This window comes from Solea solea, chromosome 8, assembly GCF_958295425.1.
Source record: "Solea solea chromosome 8, fSolSol10.1, whole genome shotgun sequence".
Lineage (NCBI taxonomy): Eukaryota > Metazoa > Chordata > Actinopteri > Pleuronectiformes > Soleidae > Solea > Solea solea.
The window spans coordinates 4,016,682-4,037,632 of NC_081141.1; the positions used below are offsets into that span (position 1 = coordinate 4,016,682).

The 20,951-nt window shown below is 41.5% G+C and overlaps 4 protein-coding genes across 4 annotated transcripts; 2 read left to right on the top strand and 2 right to left on the bottom strand.

Annotated features, from left to right (window-relative positions):
* Window positions 1–3,144: 3,144 nt before the first annotated feature.
* Window positions 3,145–7,963, top strand: hnf1a (HNF1 homeobox a). The gene is made up of 10 exons (XM_058637330.1): window positions 3,145–3,472; window positions 4,352–4,551; window positions 4,699–4,876; window positions 5,080–5,282; window positions 5,492–5,634; window positions 5,720–5,858; window positions 5,931–6,119; window positions 6,206–6,318; window positions 6,404–6,488; window positions 7,468–7,963. The coding sequence occupies exons 1-10, from the start codon at window positions 3,174–3,176 to the stop codon at window positions 7,596–7,598; spliced, it is 1,680 nt and encodes a 559-aa protein (XP_058493313.1). The 5' UTR covers window positions 3,145–3,173; the 3' UTR covers window positions 7,599–7,963.
* On the bottom strand, window positions 7,799–10,787 carry c8h12orf43 (chromosome 8 C12orf43 homolog). The gene is made up of 6 exons (XM_058637335.1): window positions 10,614–10,787; window positions 10,290–10,312; window positions 9,135–9,233; window positions 8,626–8,696; window positions 8,467–8,554; window positions 7,799–8,381 (listed from the first exon to the last, which is right to left on the bottom strand). Exons 1-6 carry the CDS (start codon window positions 10,749–10,751, stop codon window positions 8,030–8,032), a joined length of 771 nt encoding a protein of 256 aa, XP_058493318.1. The 5' UTR covers window positions 10,752–10,787; the 3' UTR covers window positions 7,799–8,029.
* A 181-nt stretch (window positions 10,788–10,968) lies between these two features.
* unc119.1 (unc-119 homolog 1) lies at window positions 10,969–17,007 on the bottom strand. The gene is made up of 6 exons (XM_058637334.1): window positions 16,648–17,007; window positions 14,746–14,859; window positions 14,415–14,523; window positions 13,721–13,893; window positions 13,521–13,625; window positions 10,969–13,413 (listed from the first exon to the last, which is right to left on the bottom strand). Exons 1-6 carry the CDS (start codon window positions 16,880–16,882, stop codon window positions 13,382–13,384), a joined length of 768 nt encoding a protein of 255 aa, XP_058493317.1. The 5' UTR covers window positions 16,883–17,007; the 3' UTR covers window positions 10,969–13,381.
* A 923-nt stretch (window positions 17,008–17,930) lies between these two features.
* Window positions 17,931–20,413, top strand: pop5 (POP5 homolog, ribonuclease P/MRP subunit). The gene is made up of 5 exons (XM_058636487.1): window positions 17,931–18,033; window positions 18,108–18,250; window positions 19,343–19,492; window positions 19,584–19,667; window positions 19,771–20,413. Exons 1-5 carry the CDS (start codon window positions 18,014–18,016, stop codon window positions 19,875–19,877), a joined length of 504 nt encoding a protein of 167 aa, XP_058492470.1. The 5' UTR covers window positions 17,931–18,013; the 3' UTR covers window positions 19,878–20,413.
* The last annotated feature ends 538 nt before the right edge of the window (window positions 20,414–20,951 follow it).

The window sequence follows — 20,951 nt, forward strand, 5'->3', positions numbered from 1 at the left end:
TGGAAAGTAAGTTTCACAAGAGTTAGGTGACATTAAATAATCGACTTGCACTTAAGTGGCCACTTTAATAGGTACACCTACTGAAATATCTAACCAGCAAATCACTGCATGTGTGTGTGTGTGTGTGTGCGCAGACATGGTCAAAGACGAGCTGCTGAAGTTCAAACTGAGCATTAGAATACAGAAGAAAAGTGATTTAAGGGACTCTGAATGGTTGTTTGTGCCAGACTGGTCTAGAGTTCACAGAGAATGAAATCATCCATTGAGCAGCAGTATAACCCTGCTCAAAATGACAGATTATAACCCTGCACTCATTACAAGGTATGCAGAAGAAGACCACCCTAGAACACACATGTTGAGCCTTGAAGCAGAAGATCTCACCAGGTACAACTCCTGACCAGTGTACCTAATAATCTGGACAGTGAGTGTACATATGCACATATACTGTATATATATACGCATTTTCATGTCTTCAATAATGTAAAGAAGCTGATGCCGTGTGGTAGAGCAGGAGGTTTGGGCGCTGTGTGCTCGTTCGTTGCTGCTGGGGTTTAAGTATCTAATTAGCACCAAAGCCAGCTTGCGTTAATCTTCTCAACAGTGGCTCAACATGTGACCTGGTAAACCAATGCTAAGGCCAATCAATAGTGCTGAGCAATTCCAACTAAGACAATGACGGCTTTGACTTACCGCTATAAAATAATAAAGAGTGTCCCGACTCCAGAGTTTGGGTGCATGTGCTGTGTTGTGGGCCTGCATGTTGTTTACAATGAAACCTATAAGAACACGGTGTGTTTGGGCACAGATTTAGATGCATGATTGTTCTCTGTGGCACAGTGTGTTCTCCCCGAGCGCCGCGGCCCAGTGTCCTGCCTGCACACAGGCCTGCTCTGCCCTCTGTAGATGAACAGATGAGGCTCTGGAAGTGGGACAGAGGCTATTTGGACAGGAATTAAGGGGTGTGTTAAATTTCTGCATGCATGATCAATGGGGTTGAATGGAGGGCTTGGGGATGGTGGTGGTGGTGGTGGTGAAGGGGGGGGGACGGGACACTGAGCTAAGGCAGAAACAGAGAGAGGGCTGGTGGTGAGACACACACACACACACACACACAGGCAGCCAGCAATGGCTCACTAATGAGAGCTGGACAGCGCGGATTGTATGTTATTACCAATCAACGTAGCTTTGAGTTTGGGTGTAGAGGGAAAATGGAAGCTCTAATGTGTGCTGCATGTGGTCCTTTTCGATAAACCCAGCCTGTGCGGCGGAGCATTAGTCACAGCGGTATCTGAGCGGCTGGAAATCCACACACACTGCCCTCTGTCTGTGTGGTGAGGAGTGCCCTCTGAATAGTACAATGGGACTTAATTACAGGTCAGTGGCATGTCTCACGAAGATAGAAGGAGCTCTGTTTCCCCTTCCAAATACAGTATAATGCCATCTTCCCAAGGGTGGGGTGGGGTAACACCAGCGGCACACAAAAAAAAAGGTGCAGATAGGCCGAACCTGAGAACGGTATAAGGTGAACCAGGCGGAGAAAGCAAGCATTTGAGAGTGGAAAAGATAAAGAACCACATTAACTCTCCAAAGGTTTTTCTCACCATTCACTTTACCCCCGCTCCTCTGTCGTCCACCTCCAACGCCAACATTCCTGCCAACTTTCTTTGATACAGAAACAAGAGGCAGAAAAACAAACAAACATGTTTTATTTGGAAATGAAAAGAAAAGAAATGAGACTTTGCATGCAGGGAAAGTTCAAATGGGTGTTTTTGTTTTTAAATAATAACCATCAGCTGCGCCATATGCTCATTAGTTTTGCAGAATGTGTGCGTGTACCTTGTATTCCTCACGTTGTGGGGACCTAAATCTGTTTACATCATGAGGACTTGTCTCCATAAAGTAAATGACTACATTTTAAAGTGAAGACATGTTTTAAAAGTTAGGTTAAGGTTCGGGGTCAGGGGTCAGGGTTAGGATTAGACCAGGAGTAAGTCTCCAGGAAATGAACATAAGGCAGTGCAATGTCCTCTGAAGTCATGGAAACCAGAGTGTGTGTGCATGTGAAGAACAATAGACATAAAACCAAAATAATACTCCATGACTATACTTTTCTTTTTCCACTTATCAGGTCTTATTTCACGTTAAAAAGAAAATGAAAACATTTGTCAATCAGTGAAATAGTGTCACTTTTATATGATGGTCTGACAAGAAGTTTAAATGATAAAATACACGCTTAAAGATGCCGAATTACCATTCTAATAATGTTATTGTATGTTATAACACAACCACAGGTTTAGATTCAACACTTCTGCATAGGCTCATGAGTTTTGAGCAGATACTGACAGCTGTCATCACTCACTCTTTTTTATCTTTTTACACTCCCTCGGCAGCTCACACCGTCAGGGCTGCTGTGGCGTAGACGGCCCAACAGCACTCTCCAGTGGCACAAAACTGTGCAGCGAGTCACGCCACGTTTGTCTCCAGCAAATGTGACAGTTTTATCAAATACGCCGTGGTGTAAAAATGACGTAAACAAACGTTTCCCCCGAAAATCAGCACAGTAGTAATTGCTCCTGTGTGGCTGCTTTGAAAGGTGAACTGGTCTCTTCTTAACAGTGACACAGCCTTACTTTTGGTTCAGATGGTCTGTCTGCAATCAGCATTATTCAAAAAAAAAAGAAAGAAGAAAAGTCCTGCTTTTGATTTGAATTTTCTGTGAACGTAGTAGTTTCACCGCCCGAGGAAGAAATAGTTAGAATTGGCTGGTGATCGAATGAGGAAACTGCAGTTTCTCTGAGAGCTTCCTCTAGTTTTTAAAATTGAACTTTGGCCACTGTTGGGGGCTGAGAGAGTGGGGACAAAGTTCACAGGGCACATGTAAGAAGGAGGAGGAGGTGGGGGGGAGAAAAGAAAAAAAGAAAAGAAAAGAAAATTGACCTTTGAAAGCAAAACAGCAGGTGGAGAGCTAAAAACCAAGCAGCTCGGGACACATCGAGAGGGAATTTAACGCAGAGCAAAATGAAAGTATTAATTCTGTGGAGCTGAAGAAGAACTACAGCTGTAATGAGGCCCAACACGGACGGCCTGGTTGTCATCTGAGCGTGGTGGTGGTGGTGGTGCACATGACAGCAGTGTTTGTTTATGAGGCAGTAGCAAGGTAAGGCATTAGACTAATGGAGGGAGAGGAGACAGCCAGAGCAGCCATGGCGAGGCCGGGTCGTCTGACCGCCCTTCAGGAGCAGCTGATCTGGGCCCTACTGGAATCGGGTCTGTCCAGAGACGTCCTGGTCCAGGCCATGGGCGAGCTGGAGCACGACAGAACCAGTGCCGGTGCTGAGAAGGGAGAGAGGGGCGACGGGGAGAGCTCCGAGGAGGGAGAAATGGATTTCCAACCACCCATATTCCATGAGTTGGAGAAGCTCCCACCACAAGAATTGGCTAAACTGAGGGCTGAAGTTGACCAGCTCTTGCAGTAAGTAGATCCCAGCTCTTCTCTGGAAGCTCCACGGCAACTGCAAAATCACCCTTACTGCAATTCCTTCCTGTCTTTTCCTTCCATTACTATCAAAACTAAGCGAGTTAGAGTAGAAACAGCAGTTTACCTGTTAACCCCTCATAATCTTCTTTAGCTTGGCTCAAATTCTCCCTCGTTCTCCTGCTTCTCTGCTTCTCTCCCTCTCTTTCTATGCAGTCTGGCTTCAGAGGCAAATTTAAAGAGGGTTCCTCCTTTGCTAGTTACTAATTACCCACCCCATCATTATTCTGTGGTCATTTCTTAATAAATAAGTTACACGCATAGGTGAAGATTAATGGAACAGGGCCGGTCACGTGGTTTTTATGTTTACACAACGCAACACAGCGATATGTCTGCGTTTTCATAGTATTTGGGAAACGTAGACCGGACAGCCTGGACGACGTGTCATTCTTTTAAAAAAAAGCTTCTTCTTTTTTTTTTTTTTACATTTTGACTGATAATAAAATACCGAAAAAATAACTCATGCAGTGAATTTGAACGTGTTTTAGTTTGCGAAGTTTGCTGTATTGTGTGTTTTTTTTTTTTTTTTTACTGCTCCTGACGTGACAGATAGAAAGTGTGAAATGAGGCTTAATAAACCTTTTACCCGTTGTTTCCGCCTCAGTGCTCTGAAAGGGTTGGACTTTGCCCCTGTGTGTTTTCCCCTTATCTCTCTCTGTCAATATAAGCCTCTCTCTACTTCCATCTCAGTGGCCATGCTTTATGTCTGTTAAGCACATTTCTACATGGGAATGAATTGTTACCGGAACCCCAGAAAAGAAAGAGGGATATGCTTCTTGCAGTAAAACACAGCAATAACAACTCTTCCTCTCACAGGGAAGATCCCTGGCATGTGGCAAAAATGGTGAAAAGCTACATGCAGCAGCACAATCTCCCTCAGAGAGAGGTGGTGGAATCCACCGGACTCAACCAGTCCCATCTCTCCCAGCACCTCAACAAAGGCACGCCAATGAAGAACCAGAAGAGAGCCTCTCTGTACACCTGGTATGTCAAGAAGCAGTGCGAGATCAGCCAGCGTGAGTACTGCAGCAGATGTGGAGCCGCGGAGAGCTTTCACACAACGTTCACGTTTCACACAACACACACTTTTTCACACACTCATCAAATGTCGCGTCTCTAGAGACCGAGACTGAGGGTAAAAACTTGCTATTTTCGCGTTCCAGAATTCACCAACGCCAAGCACGGCTTTGCCTCGGCGGAGGAGCAAGAAGAAGTCAGGAAGGGACGGAGGAACAGGTTCAAGTGGGGTCCAGCATCCCTGCAGATCCTTTTCCAAGCCTATGAGCGACAGAAGAACCCCAGCAAGGAGGAGAGAGAGGGGCTGGTGGAGGAATGTAACAGGTGAGAAGTAGACGGATAATTCACCGGGACATTTCTGAAGAATACAAAGGAAACCCTGGTGTTTGACCCCACACCTTTCCCTGTAACAATGAATATATAATATATAACAATGAGCTAGGAAGCAGCAGGTGAGGACACCTATATATGTCTCTGTGACACAGTGTGGGTCTTCTTGTACCAGTATGGTCTTCTTCCTCTTTCAGGGCAGAGTGTCTCCAGAGGGGAGTGTCGCCCTCTCAGCTGGCCGGACTGGGCTCCAACCTAGTCACCGAAGTCCGGGTGTACAACTGGTTTGCCAATCGCCGAAAAGAGGAGGCCTTCCGCCACAAACTGGCCCTCGACACACCTTTCACCAGCCAACCTGTCTCATCTTCTAACCACCACCTTGCATCAAGTCCTGATCATGGTAGTAGACCTGTAATTCTTCTGAATCCAGTTCTAAGTCGTTTGTGGTTAACCTTCCTGTATGGAATTTGCATGTTGATTGGGATTTTGTTTATTGGAGACTATCTGGCTCCTGCGGTTCCATCCTGGACTACTAAGCGGTATATATTATTGACGATGATCTACATTGCAGATCTATAGAAGTTTGTTTTTTTTGGTGTTGTTTCCCAGGTGTAAAATACAGCCAGCACATCCTGTGTGACACGGTGAGCTCAGGCAGAGGGAACGGAGGAGAGCGAGCTGGACGTCTTGTGGTCAGCCCTGTCCAGCTGGAGCCCAGCCACACACTCCTTGAGACCCATAACCCCAAGCAGGTGAGACCACGTGCACTGGTTCCTCGCTAGTTTTTCAGTGTATAAACTCTGGTGCACGGATGAGCCGATTATTTTGTGGTTTTAGATCTCCAGTGGTGGCCCACTGCCTCCAGTAAGCACTCTGACGTCCCTGCACAGTCTGTCTTCCCCCACGTCCTCCCAGGGGCTCATCATGGCCTCACTGCCGAGCGTCATGAGCCTGGGGGAGTCCTCACTTCTCATTGGTAACATCTGCTCAGCAGTTTCCCATTTTTATAAATAAAAATGGAGCAAAATCAGACTCTGCTGTTTCGCAGGTTTGACCTCGGCGCAGCCTCAGACTGTACCGGTCATCAACAACGTGGGAGGCAGTTTCACCACGCTTCAGCCCATCTCGTTCCAGCAACAGTTTCACGCTTCCTCACAACAGCAAATGTCACAGCAGCTTCACAGTCACATGGGTGCCAACCCGTTCATGGCCACCATGACTCAGCTGCCGTGCCACAGTAAGGCTCCGGCAACGCAGTGCCGCAAGTTTAAGTCGAGCGCTAGGTTTTCGAGTAAGGATTTCTCCATCTGCTCCTCGTTTCAGTGTACGCCAAGTCGGATTCACCGCAGTACCATTCATCCAGTCTGCTGTCACAAGCCATGGTCATCACTGACAGCAGCCTGGGGACTCTGACCAGCCTCGCTGCTGTCAGACAGGTAACTGTGCCACATGGACTCTATAACAGGAGCTGAGCATCTTAAAAATAACACAAAAAAAAGCCTTGATTTTTGTTTTGTTTAGATTCTAACAGCAGATCCTGAAGAACAAACAGAGCAGACTTTACAGGAAGACTCCCTGCACCTGCAGCCGCACACACCTGTGCCAGGTACACCGCCGGAAATAAATCACTTCAGTAGTTGCCTAGCAACCTCAAGATGACAGCATCACTTCAGGAATTCACTGCTTCTGATACCAAGGATTAAAACGTTATTTTTTTACCATTTAAATTAGAAATTTAGTGAAACATTGAAATCTAAAATATGCCATTGAGGGGTTTAGATTTGTAGCTGTTTACCTTCAAACTGGGACAGGACAGCAGCCTCCTGATTTACAGTCTTTAAAATGCTTATAACACTAAACTAAAGTCTGGCTTCTCCAATCAAAGGCTTTTACTGATTATAAAGTAAATAAGGTGTTACTCTGGATTCATTCTTGTTGTGTCCTAGGATTTAAACCAGCAAACCCAATACCAGGTGCACCCATCGTAAACTCCTCATATGTACATCCTGGGGTTTGCGTTTATAGGTTTAAAAAATGTGTGTTTCTTTGTCTTCTTATGTGCTGTTGAGTCAAAGTTAAGTTGCTTTTTATTTCACATTTTCAGTCATGATATGAAGTAGGAATAACTGTGCAGAAGTCACAAAATTATACCGTTTTTCTTTTGTATTTGTTCAGAAAAATGAGCCAAGCAAACTTTGGACTGTGACGCATTTCCACCAATTTGACATATTTTGAGTACTTCTTTGCTTTTCTTTAGTTGGTGAAAATGAAATGTTCTTTTCAACAGATTGTCTAGGTTGTGATGAAAAAAAAGGATATAAGACACTCTATATTGCACATTATTTTCTCTATTACTAGTACTTTTACAGCTGTAGAACTATTTGCTCAGGTGTTTATATAGTGGGTGAAAATGAAATATAGGTTGTGCTGAAAAAGCGACATGAAATATAATTTTAACATAGTAATGGAAAGAAGCAGCCTAAATGCTGTGTTAAAGACGATAGTGCTGTTAGCACTCAGTGTACACAAAGCATATTGAAGCTTTACTGCCCACATAAACTGGTTTTCTTGTGTTTTGTCATCAGTGTCATCCGAAAGCCTGGAGCTTTATCCATCGTCTCACACCACAGACAGCCATCAGTCTCACCTGCTCTCACCTTCACCAGCAGACATCAGCTCCTACATCCCTACACAGATGGTCTCGACTGCACAGTAGTGGTGTCGCGTCTCCTCGCGACTGAACCGGACCTTTTTTTCCTTCTGTTGGACAGCTACCTCTGTCGTAAGCTTTGGGAAACCTGGAGTTGGGGAACAGTGTGGGAACAATTGAGCTCCGACGTTTCAGACTCAAACAACTGTAATATGAACAATGTGACCCACATTAAAGAAGTGACACGAATGAGAATCAACGGAAAATCAACATGAAAATGTATTTTATTAAAAATGGTATGTACGCACAAAGGGAAATTGAGTTGAAACGTATAAATTGCATGTCGCCCCTCATTAGCTCACTGCCTGAAAAATGCCCTTTTTTCACACTTTAATGAGACTCTTTCACGAATTAAAATGTTTTGAGTAATATCTCGACATCCAATCATTTCAGGATTCAAGCAACATTGATACGACAGTCAAAAGGTCAAAAGGAATTTAGTCCATTGTGTTTCCTTCACACCTTTTCTTCTTCTTCTTCGGTTTTACTTTGACCTGCGAGTGTTCCTGTTCTGAGCTCTGCTGCTCGCCACTGCTTTTAGTATTCAGAGAGCGAGCACAGTCCACTTGCACACTCTCCTCTCCAGTCGGTCTCCTCTTTTTCTTTTTCTTAACAATTTGGCACTCTTCTTCTTCTTCCTCCTCCTCTGCCACGTTTTTCTTTTTCTTTATCTTTACTTTCCCTGAGCCGGGAGGCTGCGTTGAGGACGGGGAGAGTGCAGAGGGTAAGAGATCTTTGACGGACACGGCTGCCTCTCTCAGCCTCGATTCCATCTCACTGTCACTGTCACTGTGAAGGACGGAGACATTTGTGATGTGATGACATTTTAAAAAAATAAATCAACATCCTTAAAACTGGACGGAATAAAAAGAACCTTGAGCTGGGAAGAGGCCGACGCCTCACAGGTGCAGGAGGCTCCTCAGCCGTCTGTCCCGGGACTGATGTGGAAAACAGACGAAACCCTAAAATAAATGAATAAATGAATGAATTTGAAGGAATTAACGGATGATCCGACAGTCACATGTGCGCTTACCTTCATCTTCATCATCACATTTTGCTGATGCCACACAGGACGAAGATGTAGTTTGCGTTTCTGAAATGCATCTTACAGCGACATACAATAAATAAGGTGTAAATATGTGGTTTGGGATGAGCTGATACGATACTGGTCAAAATCACTGGATCCGATAGCGAACAGATAAAAATGTAAAATCCAATAAAAAGCCTATATATCACATACTTTATGTACAGACTAAAAATGTAAATGAAAATCAGCAACAGAATTTTAGCCGAGTCATGTTTGGACTATTTATTTCTTCTTTATGGGGGAAGAATATTTTGTGACACAGTTGGAGAATTATTATCATTATTATTATTATTATTATTATTATTATTATTAATAATAATAATAAAAAGGTATTTGACTTATATCAGTATCGGACACAAAAAAATGGTACCGTGCCATCCCTGTTTGAGGTGAACATTTATGTGCATCCTTAAAAATTTAAATCACTGTGAGTGCAAAAAAAGTCAAAAAGTTACCTGTCAAGAAAATTTCCCAACTTTTTAGCAACATGCGTTCGAAACCCTTGGCTGACCTGGAGCTCGTTTCCATCATGTTCATGGTCAGCGACAACAACCCTGCAGCAAAGCAAGACAACGTCAAAAGTCATTCATTTGAATAGCAACAACTGCACCATTGATTTTGTTAATGCTGTTGCATGCTGGTGCACCAGTCTGAGGGTGGCAGATGCCAACAGACTCAACAAATTGATCCGAAAGTGGTGTCAGACAGAAGGATGCTGTCAAAGTTAAGCAGCATCCTAGACGACGCTCACCTGTTGGTGCTGATCTACTCAAATTGACACACACACATCACTGGGATTTACATCGTTATTATATCACCTAATACTGGTTGAGGTGGTAGTGATAGTGTATTGGTGTGTGGGTCATTTTCTTTTTCTGCTAAACTTAAAATTTCAATTTTGGGTTTCGATAAACCCTGATAAATGTTACATATTGACCCTTTAAGCTAGTTTGGAAGGTAAGAGGGGGTATCTAGCAAAATGCAAGTAATTTATATACTTATATACTTTTATATAAATAAGTGGCCAGTTAGTATATAACAGATTCATATAGTACAGGACGATTCAAATACAAACTCAGTTGGGCTGCATTTTCAAACCATACAATTTAGCTGAGCCAGACATTTTTCCACCGCCAGTAAGCTGCAGGTGATGACAAATTCAAAACCCGCGAAAATGTATGTAAGGTCAAACAAAAAGTGCATTTAAAAAATAAAAAAAAAAGAACGAGCAACAAAAATATTTTGGTCATACCTGTCCTTCGCACACCTCAAAGTGTTTCTGTGATATTTGACTCATGTGCATAAAATAAAGGTGCACATTATTGGAAACAGCATTTGTTTCTCTTGATAATATGAACATATTAGGGTAATTTACGACCCAAAACAACTCAAAACACAAAGGAAATATCAGTTCTATCAAACATATCAGGCTACACAGAGTGTTGCGTTCATGGTCAGTGCTACTGTAGGAATTTATGTAGGAATCTTTGAGGGCGAGTGAAAATTGTTTATCTAGTTATGTAGAGTAGAGTAATTATGTAGAGTTCTAAACGTTACACAAACCTACCTAACACACATGCTTTACAATCGCTAGGAGGAAAAATACGTACCGCTTTGATTCTTTGACTTTGTCCTCTTCTAAAAACACACAAAAGGACAACAAATTATCAACAAGTACAAGCATATTTTCAGGCACTAGCATGCTAAGGGCTAAGCTTCACCATGGGAAATACACAGAGACTGTGCACGAGGTTAGACGTGAAAAAAGACACAAACTTTGTGTATGTGACTTTATCAGAACTATGATTATAACACAATAAATAACACCACTGTACACCACTGAGTACTGAGCAGTGAGGGTGAAGAGCGAACGTCCATCAGGGGGGGGAAACCTACCTTATTTATTCCTACAGCAACAGAGCCAACAAATAAACACTTTCACCTTTGTCTTTCACAGTCCGGGACTCCCACACTGCTTCCTGACACCTCCTCAGCGTCTCATCATCGCTGCTGCTGCTGCTGCTGCTCTTGTCGTCTGACGTGCGAACCATGTTTTTAACCGAGGACGCCATGATGAGGAGGCATGTGCCGCCACTGTTGACTGTTTTGGGGCTGAGGATTCTGGGAAATGTAGTTGACTGAGTCAGTTCTTCAGTTTGCTTGAGGTGAGGAGGAAACGGAGAAGGGGAGATGGGAACCAGAACTCTTCTATGTTGCTGCTTAAATCTTTTTTTTTTTTATGTCATTTAACTTAAGCCCCTTAAGAAAACGAACAAACCAAAGCAAACAATTAGCCCAAGTGTAGGTTTATTATTATTATCCTTATTGTCATTACAGAGGAAGTCAAAGATCATGAAAACAAGAGCTTGTGCAAAAATGTCATCATTCCATTAAAAAGAAAAACATTTTTATTTCACCATCAAAGAGCAGAGGTCAGATTTTTTTTTTTTTTTTTTAATACAGGAATTAAATTACGGAAGCGTATTGCATTCACCTATTTTTTTAAAAGGCTCTGTTTTTACGGGATTTTTTTGGGTTTGTTTTTCTATGAGATTTTTTTTCAAGTCTATTTTTTTCCGATTTTTTTCCGATTTTTTTTCTGGGATCTGTTTTTCAGAGATTTTTTTTCGGGTCTGTTTTTACGAGATTTTTATTTTGGGTTCCTCAAAGCATCCAACAGAAGCTGGTTGCAAGTCCGCTTTCAGTAGACGAGCAGCTCCAGGAGAATCATGTAGCCCACTTGCCCTCCTGCCCAGTCGGCCTGCCTGCCCATTGCAAACACTGCAATCTCCAGCAGATTCTGTCTCAACAACCCCAAATACCTGAGGTGCCTGCACAAAGTCTACAAACTAATAACAATTCCATCAATAATATTATAAAGACAGGTGAATCTCCCAACGTCTCCAACAAACAAAGCAGAGTAAAACTCGTAATAACAGACCGCGAAAAAAAATCTCATAAAAACAAAGCCTTTTAAAACTTAATTATTTAATGAATTTATTTTAGGTGAATGCAAAACGCTTCTGTAGAAAATAATGTCACATTGAAGGAAAATTTGTATAATGGGTCATTTTCAGTTTCTGCAACATTGTTCCAAAATTCTGTGAGTTAAACAAAAAAAAAATTAACAAAATTAAGACATTTGCTACATTTTAATGAGGTACCAGTAAAGCCAGCTTAGTGTAAATATACATGAATTCAGCCTTTGTTTATCGTCCTACATACAGCACGTTATCAGATGACCGGTTTTCTTTACTGTGCAGTTAAACTGTGTGTGATACCAATTCTGGAAGGAAGAAAAATCCCCCAAATCCCTGAAAATCTACTTAAAAAGAGCAGTGGGTTTCCATTGAGAATATGATTTGCGGTTAGCCATTTTAATTACGATAAAGCTGATAATTACGATGTCAATGCACTGTTCGTGAAGGCAGCCAATGCAACCTTTTGCTGTCGGTCGTGTCTACTGTTTTGTGCAGAGAAGCTGAATTCTTATCAATCCATCTTTTGGAAATGTGCCGTGTAGCTGGAGCATGCGCTACAAACCAACAACGAACCCCTGGATATAAAAGGCACATGAAAGTGTGGTCCAACAATGTTTAGCAGGTTGTTTTGGTAGCTTTGCATGAAGAAATTCTGAGCCATCACAAGGTTTTGGAATCATTTCTGGAAAGTGATATTGCGAGCGGGGACCGTTTTTTTAAATGTTACATATTACATGATTTGAGGTCAATTTATCCTATTTAATAACAATCCACTGCTATAACAGAGCTTCAATGAAGAGAAAAATAAAGCAGGTCAGCTTCGGCATCTACCCTCGCACCTCATTAAAAGTAAATCAACCACCAGGCTAAATCCCTCAGTGTGCATTTCGCTGGCAGAACCTGAGAGCAGAGCGGAGCAGAAGAAGTGACCACATTAATAGGTTCACATCACACCTGTGTTTAACGCGAGCGTCTCTGGAGTGGGATTCACGCCGCCGCTGTGCCCGAATAAAGCAGGAAAACAGAGCTCGAGGGGTTAAATAACCTTGTGATCGGGTAGAACAGGCAGAAAGTCAAGTCCGGTAACTTTGATTCCACTGCAATTTCTTCCTATTTGAGTATTTGACAGAACTTGAGGTAAAGGTTTGTCATAAAAAAAACAACAACAAGGATAAGTAGAGTAAGGATGACTTGACTACTCGAGAGGAGACTGATCAGCCAAACAATACGTCATATAAAATGAGCACTGAGCTTATTATACACCTGACACAAACAAAACCGATGACTCACAACTGATAGTAGACAGTTAAGGAAGTTCAAATAGTGCTACATGATCAACTATGACTAACAATACTGTAAAAAACATCTCAGTAATTCTCACTCTTCCATATGGGAAAAGTGTAAATAAACCTCTACTGAAAACATCTACATAATTAAGTGAATGAAGTAACTAACACAGGCTATGCCAGGAGAGACCTGTCACTCAAACGTGTCCCTATCCAGCAGAGACAGCAAGAAACCTAAGGCAAGAAGTGTTCAAGCGGTAACGTGATACATGTACGAGAGACCTAAAAGGACTTCAGTCAGATTTAACGGCGAAACATTGAAGGGAACATTCCTCAGAGTCCAAGAAAGTGAGCTCTGTGAGGTACTGATGGATGAATCCAGGATTTTGTAACAAGGCAAATGTGGTGGGTCGATTATGAAGTAGGATGTCATGTTCATAGGAATGTCCACAAAGGAGAGAATACTTCTGTCCAAAAAAAAAAAAAAAAAAAACAAAGCTTATGGATGATTGTAATCCAAGTACTCAATCTCCTGGGAGTTATTGCACACATTTTCCCTTCGTTCCCTACAGACCTCCGTTATAGGCATAGTCAGCCTTGTTGTGCATGATGAGTTTGTTGTCCACAAAGTAGAAACTGTCTGACCTGGTCTCATAAGGGTGCTCCACCATTTGGCGAACTAGGAGAAGTGGAAAAACAAACATTATATTTTGGAATAAAAAATATACATGCAGCATAGTTAATATGAGCGGATATTAATAAAGACAAACTCACTGAGGTCATCTGGAAGCTGTGGAAACTCATAAATGTGTTCGCATGTGTTGCGGCTGTTGGGAATGCAAAAGCCGAAGTCAAAGTCAAAGTTCTTGAGGAGGCGACCCTGGAAGTAATGCCTCTCAATCATACGGAAGCTGTTTATTGGCCGGTCACCCACTGTGAACTCCACACTGCAATTTTTAAAAAAAACACAGAGCACCATTTATACGAAACTATTCAATGACTAACAAGACAAAATGAAAAAGCGGATAACGTTTCCCCGTTTCTTTCAGTTTTTTCTATCTAAACGCAAGTTACGTGACCCGAAAGTCGCGAGTAAAGAGAAGATATCACAGATTTGAAACTTCCGCGATCAATAACATTTAAACTAAACCTTTTTAGAGCACACGCAAGACATATTTCGAATCATAGAAACGTAGACAACAAGCTACAACATCATTTTCATCAAGAAGAGCTGGAGAAACGACATTAATGTACATCTATGTGCAGTCATCAGTGAGACCGGAGTGCAGGGACCGTCTACAAAGTGCAACACCTGAAAAAAGACGTTTAAAAATATTCAATAACTAGAGAATAGATGTAAAAAAGTGGACGAAACAGGAAACATAAACAAATATCGGAAATTGGGAGATACGAGTCATTACTCCTTTTTTATTTTATTTTGAAAATCAAATTAACAACCACTACTTACGTAGCACCGACAGTGCGCAGTTTTAGGAAGGCTGGTGTAAACTGATATCGGACAAAACGCCCCGCACTGGTGTCTACATCGCCAATCTCCTCTTCGCTCTCCATCGGACCTGATCAACAAAACACATCCATCACAAAGGTCTCAAACGTTGGCAGGACAGTTATTGAGCCCGCGTAAGACAGGACGTGTAGTAATCACTACATTCACAGACGTTCAAGGAACTAGGCATCTCACATTAAAAAAAATCTCGGGAGAAATTGGGTCCTTCGTTGTTCTATTTCATTTGTGCCTGTCCCACATTTTAGGAATATTAAGTCATCACATCACTTACCACTATTGGGAGGCTTGGCGATCTCAAACAGAACTGTCCCCGTCTCCAGGTCTCTGATTTTGAAACGTGTGAAGTCTATGTTGTAGATGTTGTCTTCGGGTTTGCAAAGATAGTCTGGAAATTTGGAATGAAAGTGTGAGTTCAAGTGAAGACGAACACAATCATAATGGACGTTTATCTCGTGATCTAATGGAAGGCAACCGCCCATCATCACCCAGGTCAATTTTCTCTGAATCAGTATTATTTATTGAAACACATTTGATTCAAGAACAGAGACAGCATTAGATACACTGTCACTGTAGTAGTAATGCTGCTACAGCACAGGCTCAAGGGAAGAAATGACATTATTGTCTGGTGCGCAAAAAGTCAAACACAATGGGGCCATAAGTGTTAGCTGCAACTGTGGTTGACAGGGTGACTGATGAAAGAGCCTGGAGTTTGATTCAGAGGGCGAGTTCACTTTCTAGTGGTGTTAGGGGGGTGATGACAATTTCAGGGGCCCTTGACTTGACTCATGGAGCATTTTAGGTCAGAATTTAGTTGTTTTTTTTCCCCTACTCTTGATAGCACAGCAACTTCAACGTTGATTGTTTTCACATACAAAAGGTCCAAATTAGATCAGCTGATTCAGGGTTGAAGAGAATGTATCTAAACCAAGCAGCAACCAAGTACCCGCCCAGTGCCAGGTTGACGCGTAACCAGACGTTCAGAAGCGTCACCTGTGACCAGAGCTGAAACAATTGATCAATGAATCGATTATTAATCGGTTTGAAGCCTTTTTCATGATTAAAACAAGATTTCTGATCTTTTAAGCTTCTTAAATGTGAACATTTTCTTAAGTTCTTTGCTCTGGATAACAAATAAATCGTTAAAAGTGAAGCATTTTGGTTTGTGGACAAAACAAGACATTTGAGAACATCGTCATTTCCAGGTTTGACAAACACAATCAACATTTTTTCAGATTTTCTGACATTTTAGGAACCAAACGATTAATCGAGAAAATAAACAACAGATTTATCGATTATGAAAATAATCTCCCGTTCTCAGTTTTGGGAGCACTAAAAAGGGCCCATGCAGTCTGGGTGACAAGCATATTCAGACCAGATTTAAAGGATTAAGTACTTAAATCTTTATAAAATCACTTTTATTAAGTGGTAAAGTCTATTTATCTCACGTCCCTGCTGGCAGCCATGTTGCCAGGGAAAGTAAGGGTGCGTTCACACCAGCTGCTTCTTAATCGAACCCTAGTTCGTTTGCCCGGAAAGTCTGGTTCTTTTGGGGAGGTGTGACTGACTGATGCACACCAAAGAAGCGAACTCTGGTCCGCCTAAAACGTAGGCCTCAGTTCGCAGGAAGCGGACTACAACGCAGGGCATTGTGGGTAAACACAACCAAAACATGCACGCGTGTTGAACGTTAACCGGGAGAAACGTCTGAGCCCATTGTTGCAGCATAAATGTGTTGTATGTTTGCTGAAATTAAAATAACAAAAAAAAAACAAGACCGATAGGACAAGAATTAACAAGGTAGAAGCGGCCAAATCTTAATAGTGCATATTAAGTGGCCAAAAAAGTCCGTTAATGCATCTCAGTGGAAAGGGGGCCCTGTACAACAGTGCTGCTTGGTGACCCAAATTTGAAGCTGCGCCCGTGGGAACATCCTACTTTTATTCGGTGAATGCCGAACACGGAAAATGAACACATACAAACACAATATGAAGCTATTGATCGCACCGATGCAACATTTACACAATAAATTCGTCAGCTGGTGTAATCATTCGGTGCTAGAGCCATAATTATAGCACTGAGTAAACAAACGGTGTTTTCTGAGTGATGCGATTGTACCGAGTCGAAGTGAGACCGAGGAGACGCTCACGGGACTCACGGGAATCACGGGACTCACCCTCTGTGACGGCCCGAAGACCCAAGACATGGTCCGGGGAGATATCTGTGCCCAGAGCCCGCAGCTCATCCTCCGTGACCACAGGCCACTTATCCGTTTGACTGCGCCTCGACTTGAGCTTTTTCAGCATTCCTCCACCGCTCCTTCTCTCCCGGTGGTTCGTCTCCGCGCCGCTGTCCCTGTCCGTCTGTCCCGCGATAAGTGTTGGTGTCGCTTTGGTTCGAGAGCCGCTCATACCGGACTCCCGCCGCAGAGATACTCAAAAGAGTTATTGTGCTTTTTTTTCAATTTGGGGGCGACTTGATCAAACTGCGAGTGTAACTTCAAGATGGCGTAAAACGTGTACGGGCGACGGAAACACACGCTCGTGATTGGCTGAGAGCGGTGGAGGTTGTCATAGTTACAGACGGGGTGTGAATGATTTGAAGCACTGGGCTTCCCGTTTCCTCTTCAACTGGGCGTGTTGGTTCTGCTACTTAGGTGATAATCAGAGGTGGAAAGAGTACTGAGATATTCTACTCAAGTAAAAGTACCACTATTTTGATCAAATTTTACTTACGTACAAGTAAAAGTGCTGCTCTAAAAATGTACTTAAGTTAAAGTAAAAAAAAAAAGGTAAAATCAGAGTAAAGGTTACTGAGTTACTTTTTACTTCACCCCACAGAGTGCGAGTGAAGTATTGTTTTTGGTGGCTCTGTTTGTGTGTTTGTGCTTCCGCACTTGCTGCCTTTACCACTATGACCAACAGAGGGCGCCAGAGGCTTGTTGCATGAATGGGTTGAAGTCTGCCATCTCTGATTGCCTTGTTTAACAAGGTTTTTTTCTTGGACAAGGGGACACAAATCTCACATGTTTTAACTTTCTCACTCATTGAGGGGCCTTAATTAACATCAATTCGCCTGTCCTCATCATGTACCTGTCCTCATCATTCACCTGTCCACGTTATTCAACTGTCCTCATCATTCAACTGTCCACATTATTCACCTGTCCTCATATAAACAAATGTTTCTCCTAATCTTTCACATATACCAGGCTGCAATATTCAGTCCAAAAATAATCCAGTTTGCATTAAGTATTTTGGAAATAATTATTAATTTATTGTGTTTTTAGACTATACAATTGAGAATTTAATATGTATGGTATGGAAAGGACTCATGTTGGTTTAAAACAATAAAAAAGTGAAGTGAATCTAAGCGAAAACTGGCAAACGAATAAATGAGCACTATGAGCGTCTCACTTATCAAGCGTCAGTATAGCTGGCTGTCCAGCAGGGGGCGCCTCTGCACCTCTCCCGGGGGCAGATCGCTCTGTTGACGGAAGTGACCACGGAAGAAGAAGAGGAGGAGGCGGAGCAGTAGCAACAGCGATGGTGCGGGTGAAGTCGAGGTAAAAAACGTGTGTGAATGAAGTTTTCTGCCTCATGTTTGTGTTACTACTCTTCGTAACTGTGGTGTGTACAGGTATCTGCTGTGTGAAATCACCGTGTCCGAGCGGAGCCAACTGCTGCAGCTGGACGACCGAGCAGTGGCGACGGCAGTGAGGGCAGCAGTGGCCCGCACACACGGAGACTACGGAGCGGCTCAGTGTGTCATCGGCTTCTCTGGTAAACATCGACAAACAGCGGTTTTACTGCTTTAAAAGTTTGTTTAAGAAGGAAAAACACTATTTAAAAGTTATATGATACAAGCAAATACCCCAAATGTTGACTTTCTCTGCTCCTGCAGCATATTTACACCAGCAAACTAACCTGTCAAAACTACACATAGGCCTACAGCACGATGTGTTTTATTATTATTGCACTACATACGTTTATTGCTGCCTCCAAGTGACATTTTATGTACGTATGTTTGTAAAATAACACTTTCCACGTCAGCACAGTAACAACGTGGTGACACTATGGGGATGATTTTGTAAGTGGGCGTTAATATTATGATAATACCATCTTATTTCAAATGCAATCTCTAGTTTAGTAATAATAGCGTTGAGAATGTGGTAATAAGGCGACGACAGTATTACTGTGTTATTTCCAAAGTATTACCCAGGTAATAGTTTAGTAAAAATGACTATAGGTGTCCATCGGTTTGTTCTCTCCTGAGTTATTACTTGGCACTTACTAAAATAAGATGATATAACCATAATATTACCTCCCTATTACAAAATTGTTTTCATAATATTGTTATTCTGAATCCCAATCTCCATAACAATAGATCTCAGACCGATTTAATTGACTAGAACTTAACATTAGACAGTGGTAAACTGATTATCCAGGAACTGCACCTTACCTTTTATTACGTCCATTATATGTTATTGCCTTACGACTTTACTACTTTCATATCTTTTTAATGACCTCTCTTCAAGATTCTATGCTCTTTGTCACTTTGGACATACAACTGCCACATAAAGCAACCTTTGTTTTAGTTTTTTGTGCGACAGATGTATTTTAATTTTTTTTTATTATTTTGTGTTTCTTTATTGCTCTCTTACAATAAATGTGATTTCATGTGATAACTTCCTGACCAATTTGGTGAAATAGCTGTAGCCTACATAACATCAGCAAATGTCACAGCACTGTTGCCTGTCACTGTATCGTGACTGCTGAAGTAATATTACTTTGATGAAGCAATTTCTAACTTTATTGTACTTTTTTTACATTGCAGAATTGACTGACCCCCACCTCTCTCTTTTTTCTTTTTAGTGAAATATCTGAATGCTCATACTGGAATAGTATTTCTACGTTTCCCCAAAAGGTGCTACAGACTCCTCTGGTCTGCACTGCCTTTCATAACGTGCATTGAAACTCGTGGGCACAAAATTCCATGTGTTCTAAATTGTTTGCATGTGGGAGGTAAGAGAAATATCAACGCATATTTAGTAATGACTCACACAGACAATCTTCTTACAATCTCACCTATTAATCAAACAATATTGTTTTGTAGGAACCATAAGAACATGTCAGAAGTTTCTGATCAAATACAACACACAACAGCTCCGTCAAATGCTTCCGAAATGTAAAAATGACGGTAAGAGATTTAATTAACTCATACTACATAGAGAAAAGCATTTCAATATGATGCTATACCAAAGTAATCATTCGTCTATTTGATTGTTTTTTTGTCCATACAGAGGAGAAACAACAGGTTCGTAAGGCAATTCTGACGTGCTGTCTACCAGGCAGCAACAGAAAAGAAACTGAAGAGGATTTTGAGAGTGAAGACGATGAAGAAGAGTGAATTCACAGCATGATGCTCTATAAGGTGGCAGCTATGAGGTTCTCCCAGGATTTTTCTTTTACTGGACTGATTTGGAGAAACAAGTGCTCAACTGTGTGGAAACATTTCTCACCACTGCAGCTTGGTGTATTGTTACTAAAGAAAAGTGTTTGCCTGTTTTAAGCAGAGGCACACAGTTTACCTTAAGTTTGTCTTTGGTGGTCAGCATCATTATCTTTTCACATTCATTTTGTGTTTTGTAAAGTTTTGTGCTGATCTGTTATTTTTTATATATATATAGAAAAGTATTTTTTTGAACATTGTTTGTCATGATGCCATAAAAATAAGTTCTTATGACATTAAAAAAACATTTTTTAATAAAGATTGCATGTGCAGTTCATATTTTGTACTAGGTACTTTGCCCAGGGAAAGAATTATATCACTCACTGGCTTTACTCTGGCATGTTGACACACTGATGGTGTGAGATATCCCTATTGTCACTAAAATTGAATAAATAAAGATATAAATACTTTGCCTATATTGGGTGATAAAGTAACCATGCTGGAATTCTGTCTTTATCACGGTAAGAAAAATTCCACTTGCAGAATCGTTAGTATTCAGTATTTTAAAAAAAATAAATCATTTATTCTATTTATTCTTTCATTCTATATTTTAATTAACTTTTGAGCAAATATTTTTCTACATTGTACGTTCATAGATGTTAAAATGCATGCTTATTATTTATAACCCTTACCTCAATTGTTTTTGCTCCTGTTACAATGCAACTTTCCCCATTGTGGGACTATAAAGGGATTATCTTATCTTATTTTACCTTCTACTGTGTGTAAATGTATGACAGAAAGGGCACAAAACAAACAAAAATCACCAGTCAGACACACATGGACCCTGTTTTCCTTGACATATTACAGGAGAAGGGAAAGAGATAACCCCTTAGTACACTCGCACGAACGAGAGGGAACCATTGCATTGAAAATAAAAATCTCTCAGGTTAAAACAATTGACAGATAAAATACATTTTGTGGGATTATGCTTATTAACACATGTTACAAAGCAATATTTGGCCTTGTTACATC

Excerpts from the sequence above, each read along its gene's own strand:
- unc119.1 (XM_058637334.1), bottom strand. The coding sequence starts at position 16,882 with ATGAGCGGCTCTCGAACCAAAGCGACACCAACACTTATCGCGGGACAG. Across the intron at positions 13,626-13,720 it reads ACAGCTTCCAGATGACCTCA|TTCGCCAAATGGTGGAGCAC; the intron begins GTGAGTTTGTCT and ends CACTTCTCCTAG. Across the intron at positions 13,414-13,520 it reads TGACTATGCCTATAACGGAG|AAGTATTCTCTCCTTTGTGG; the intron begins GTCTGTAGGGAA and ends TTTTTTGGACAG.
- pop5 (XM_058636487.1), top strand. The coding sequence starts at position 18,014 with ATGGTGCGGGTGAAGTCGAG. Across the intron at positions 19,493-19,583 it reads AAATTGTTTGCATGTGGGAG|GAACCATAAGAACATGTCAG; the intron begins GTAAGAGAAATA and ends ATTGTTTTGTAG. Across the intron at positions 19,668-19,770 it reads TCCGAAATGTAAAAATGACG|AGGAGAAACAACAGGTTCGT; the intron begins GTAAGAGATTTA and ends TTGTCCATACAG.
- hnf1a (XM_058637330.1), top strand. The coding sequence starts at position 3,174 with ATGGAGGGAGAGGAGACAGCCAGAGCAGCCATGGCGAGGCCGGGTCGT. Across the intron at positions 5,859-5,930 it reads GGAGTCCTCACTTCTCATTG|GTTTGACCTCGGCGCAGCCT; the intron begins GTAACATCTGCT and ends GCTGTTTCGCAG. Across the intron at positions 6,120-6,205 it reads GACTCAGCTGCCGTGCCACA|TGTACGCCAAGTCGGATTCA; the intron begins GTAAGGCTCCGG and ends TCCTCGTTTCAG.
- c8h12orf43 (XM_058637335.1), bottom strand. The coding sequence starts at position 10,751 with ATGGCGTCCTCGGTTAAAAACATGGTTCGCACGTCAGACGACAAGAGC. Across the intron at positions 8,697-9,134 it reads TTGGGAAATTTTCTTGACAG|ATGCATTTCAGAAACGCAAA; the intron begins GTAACTTTTTGA and ends TGTCGCTGTAAG. Across the intron at positions 8,555-8,625 it reads ATGTGATGATGAAGATGAAG|GGTTTCGTCTGTTTTCCACA; the intron begins GTAAGCGCACAT and ends CATTTATTTTAG.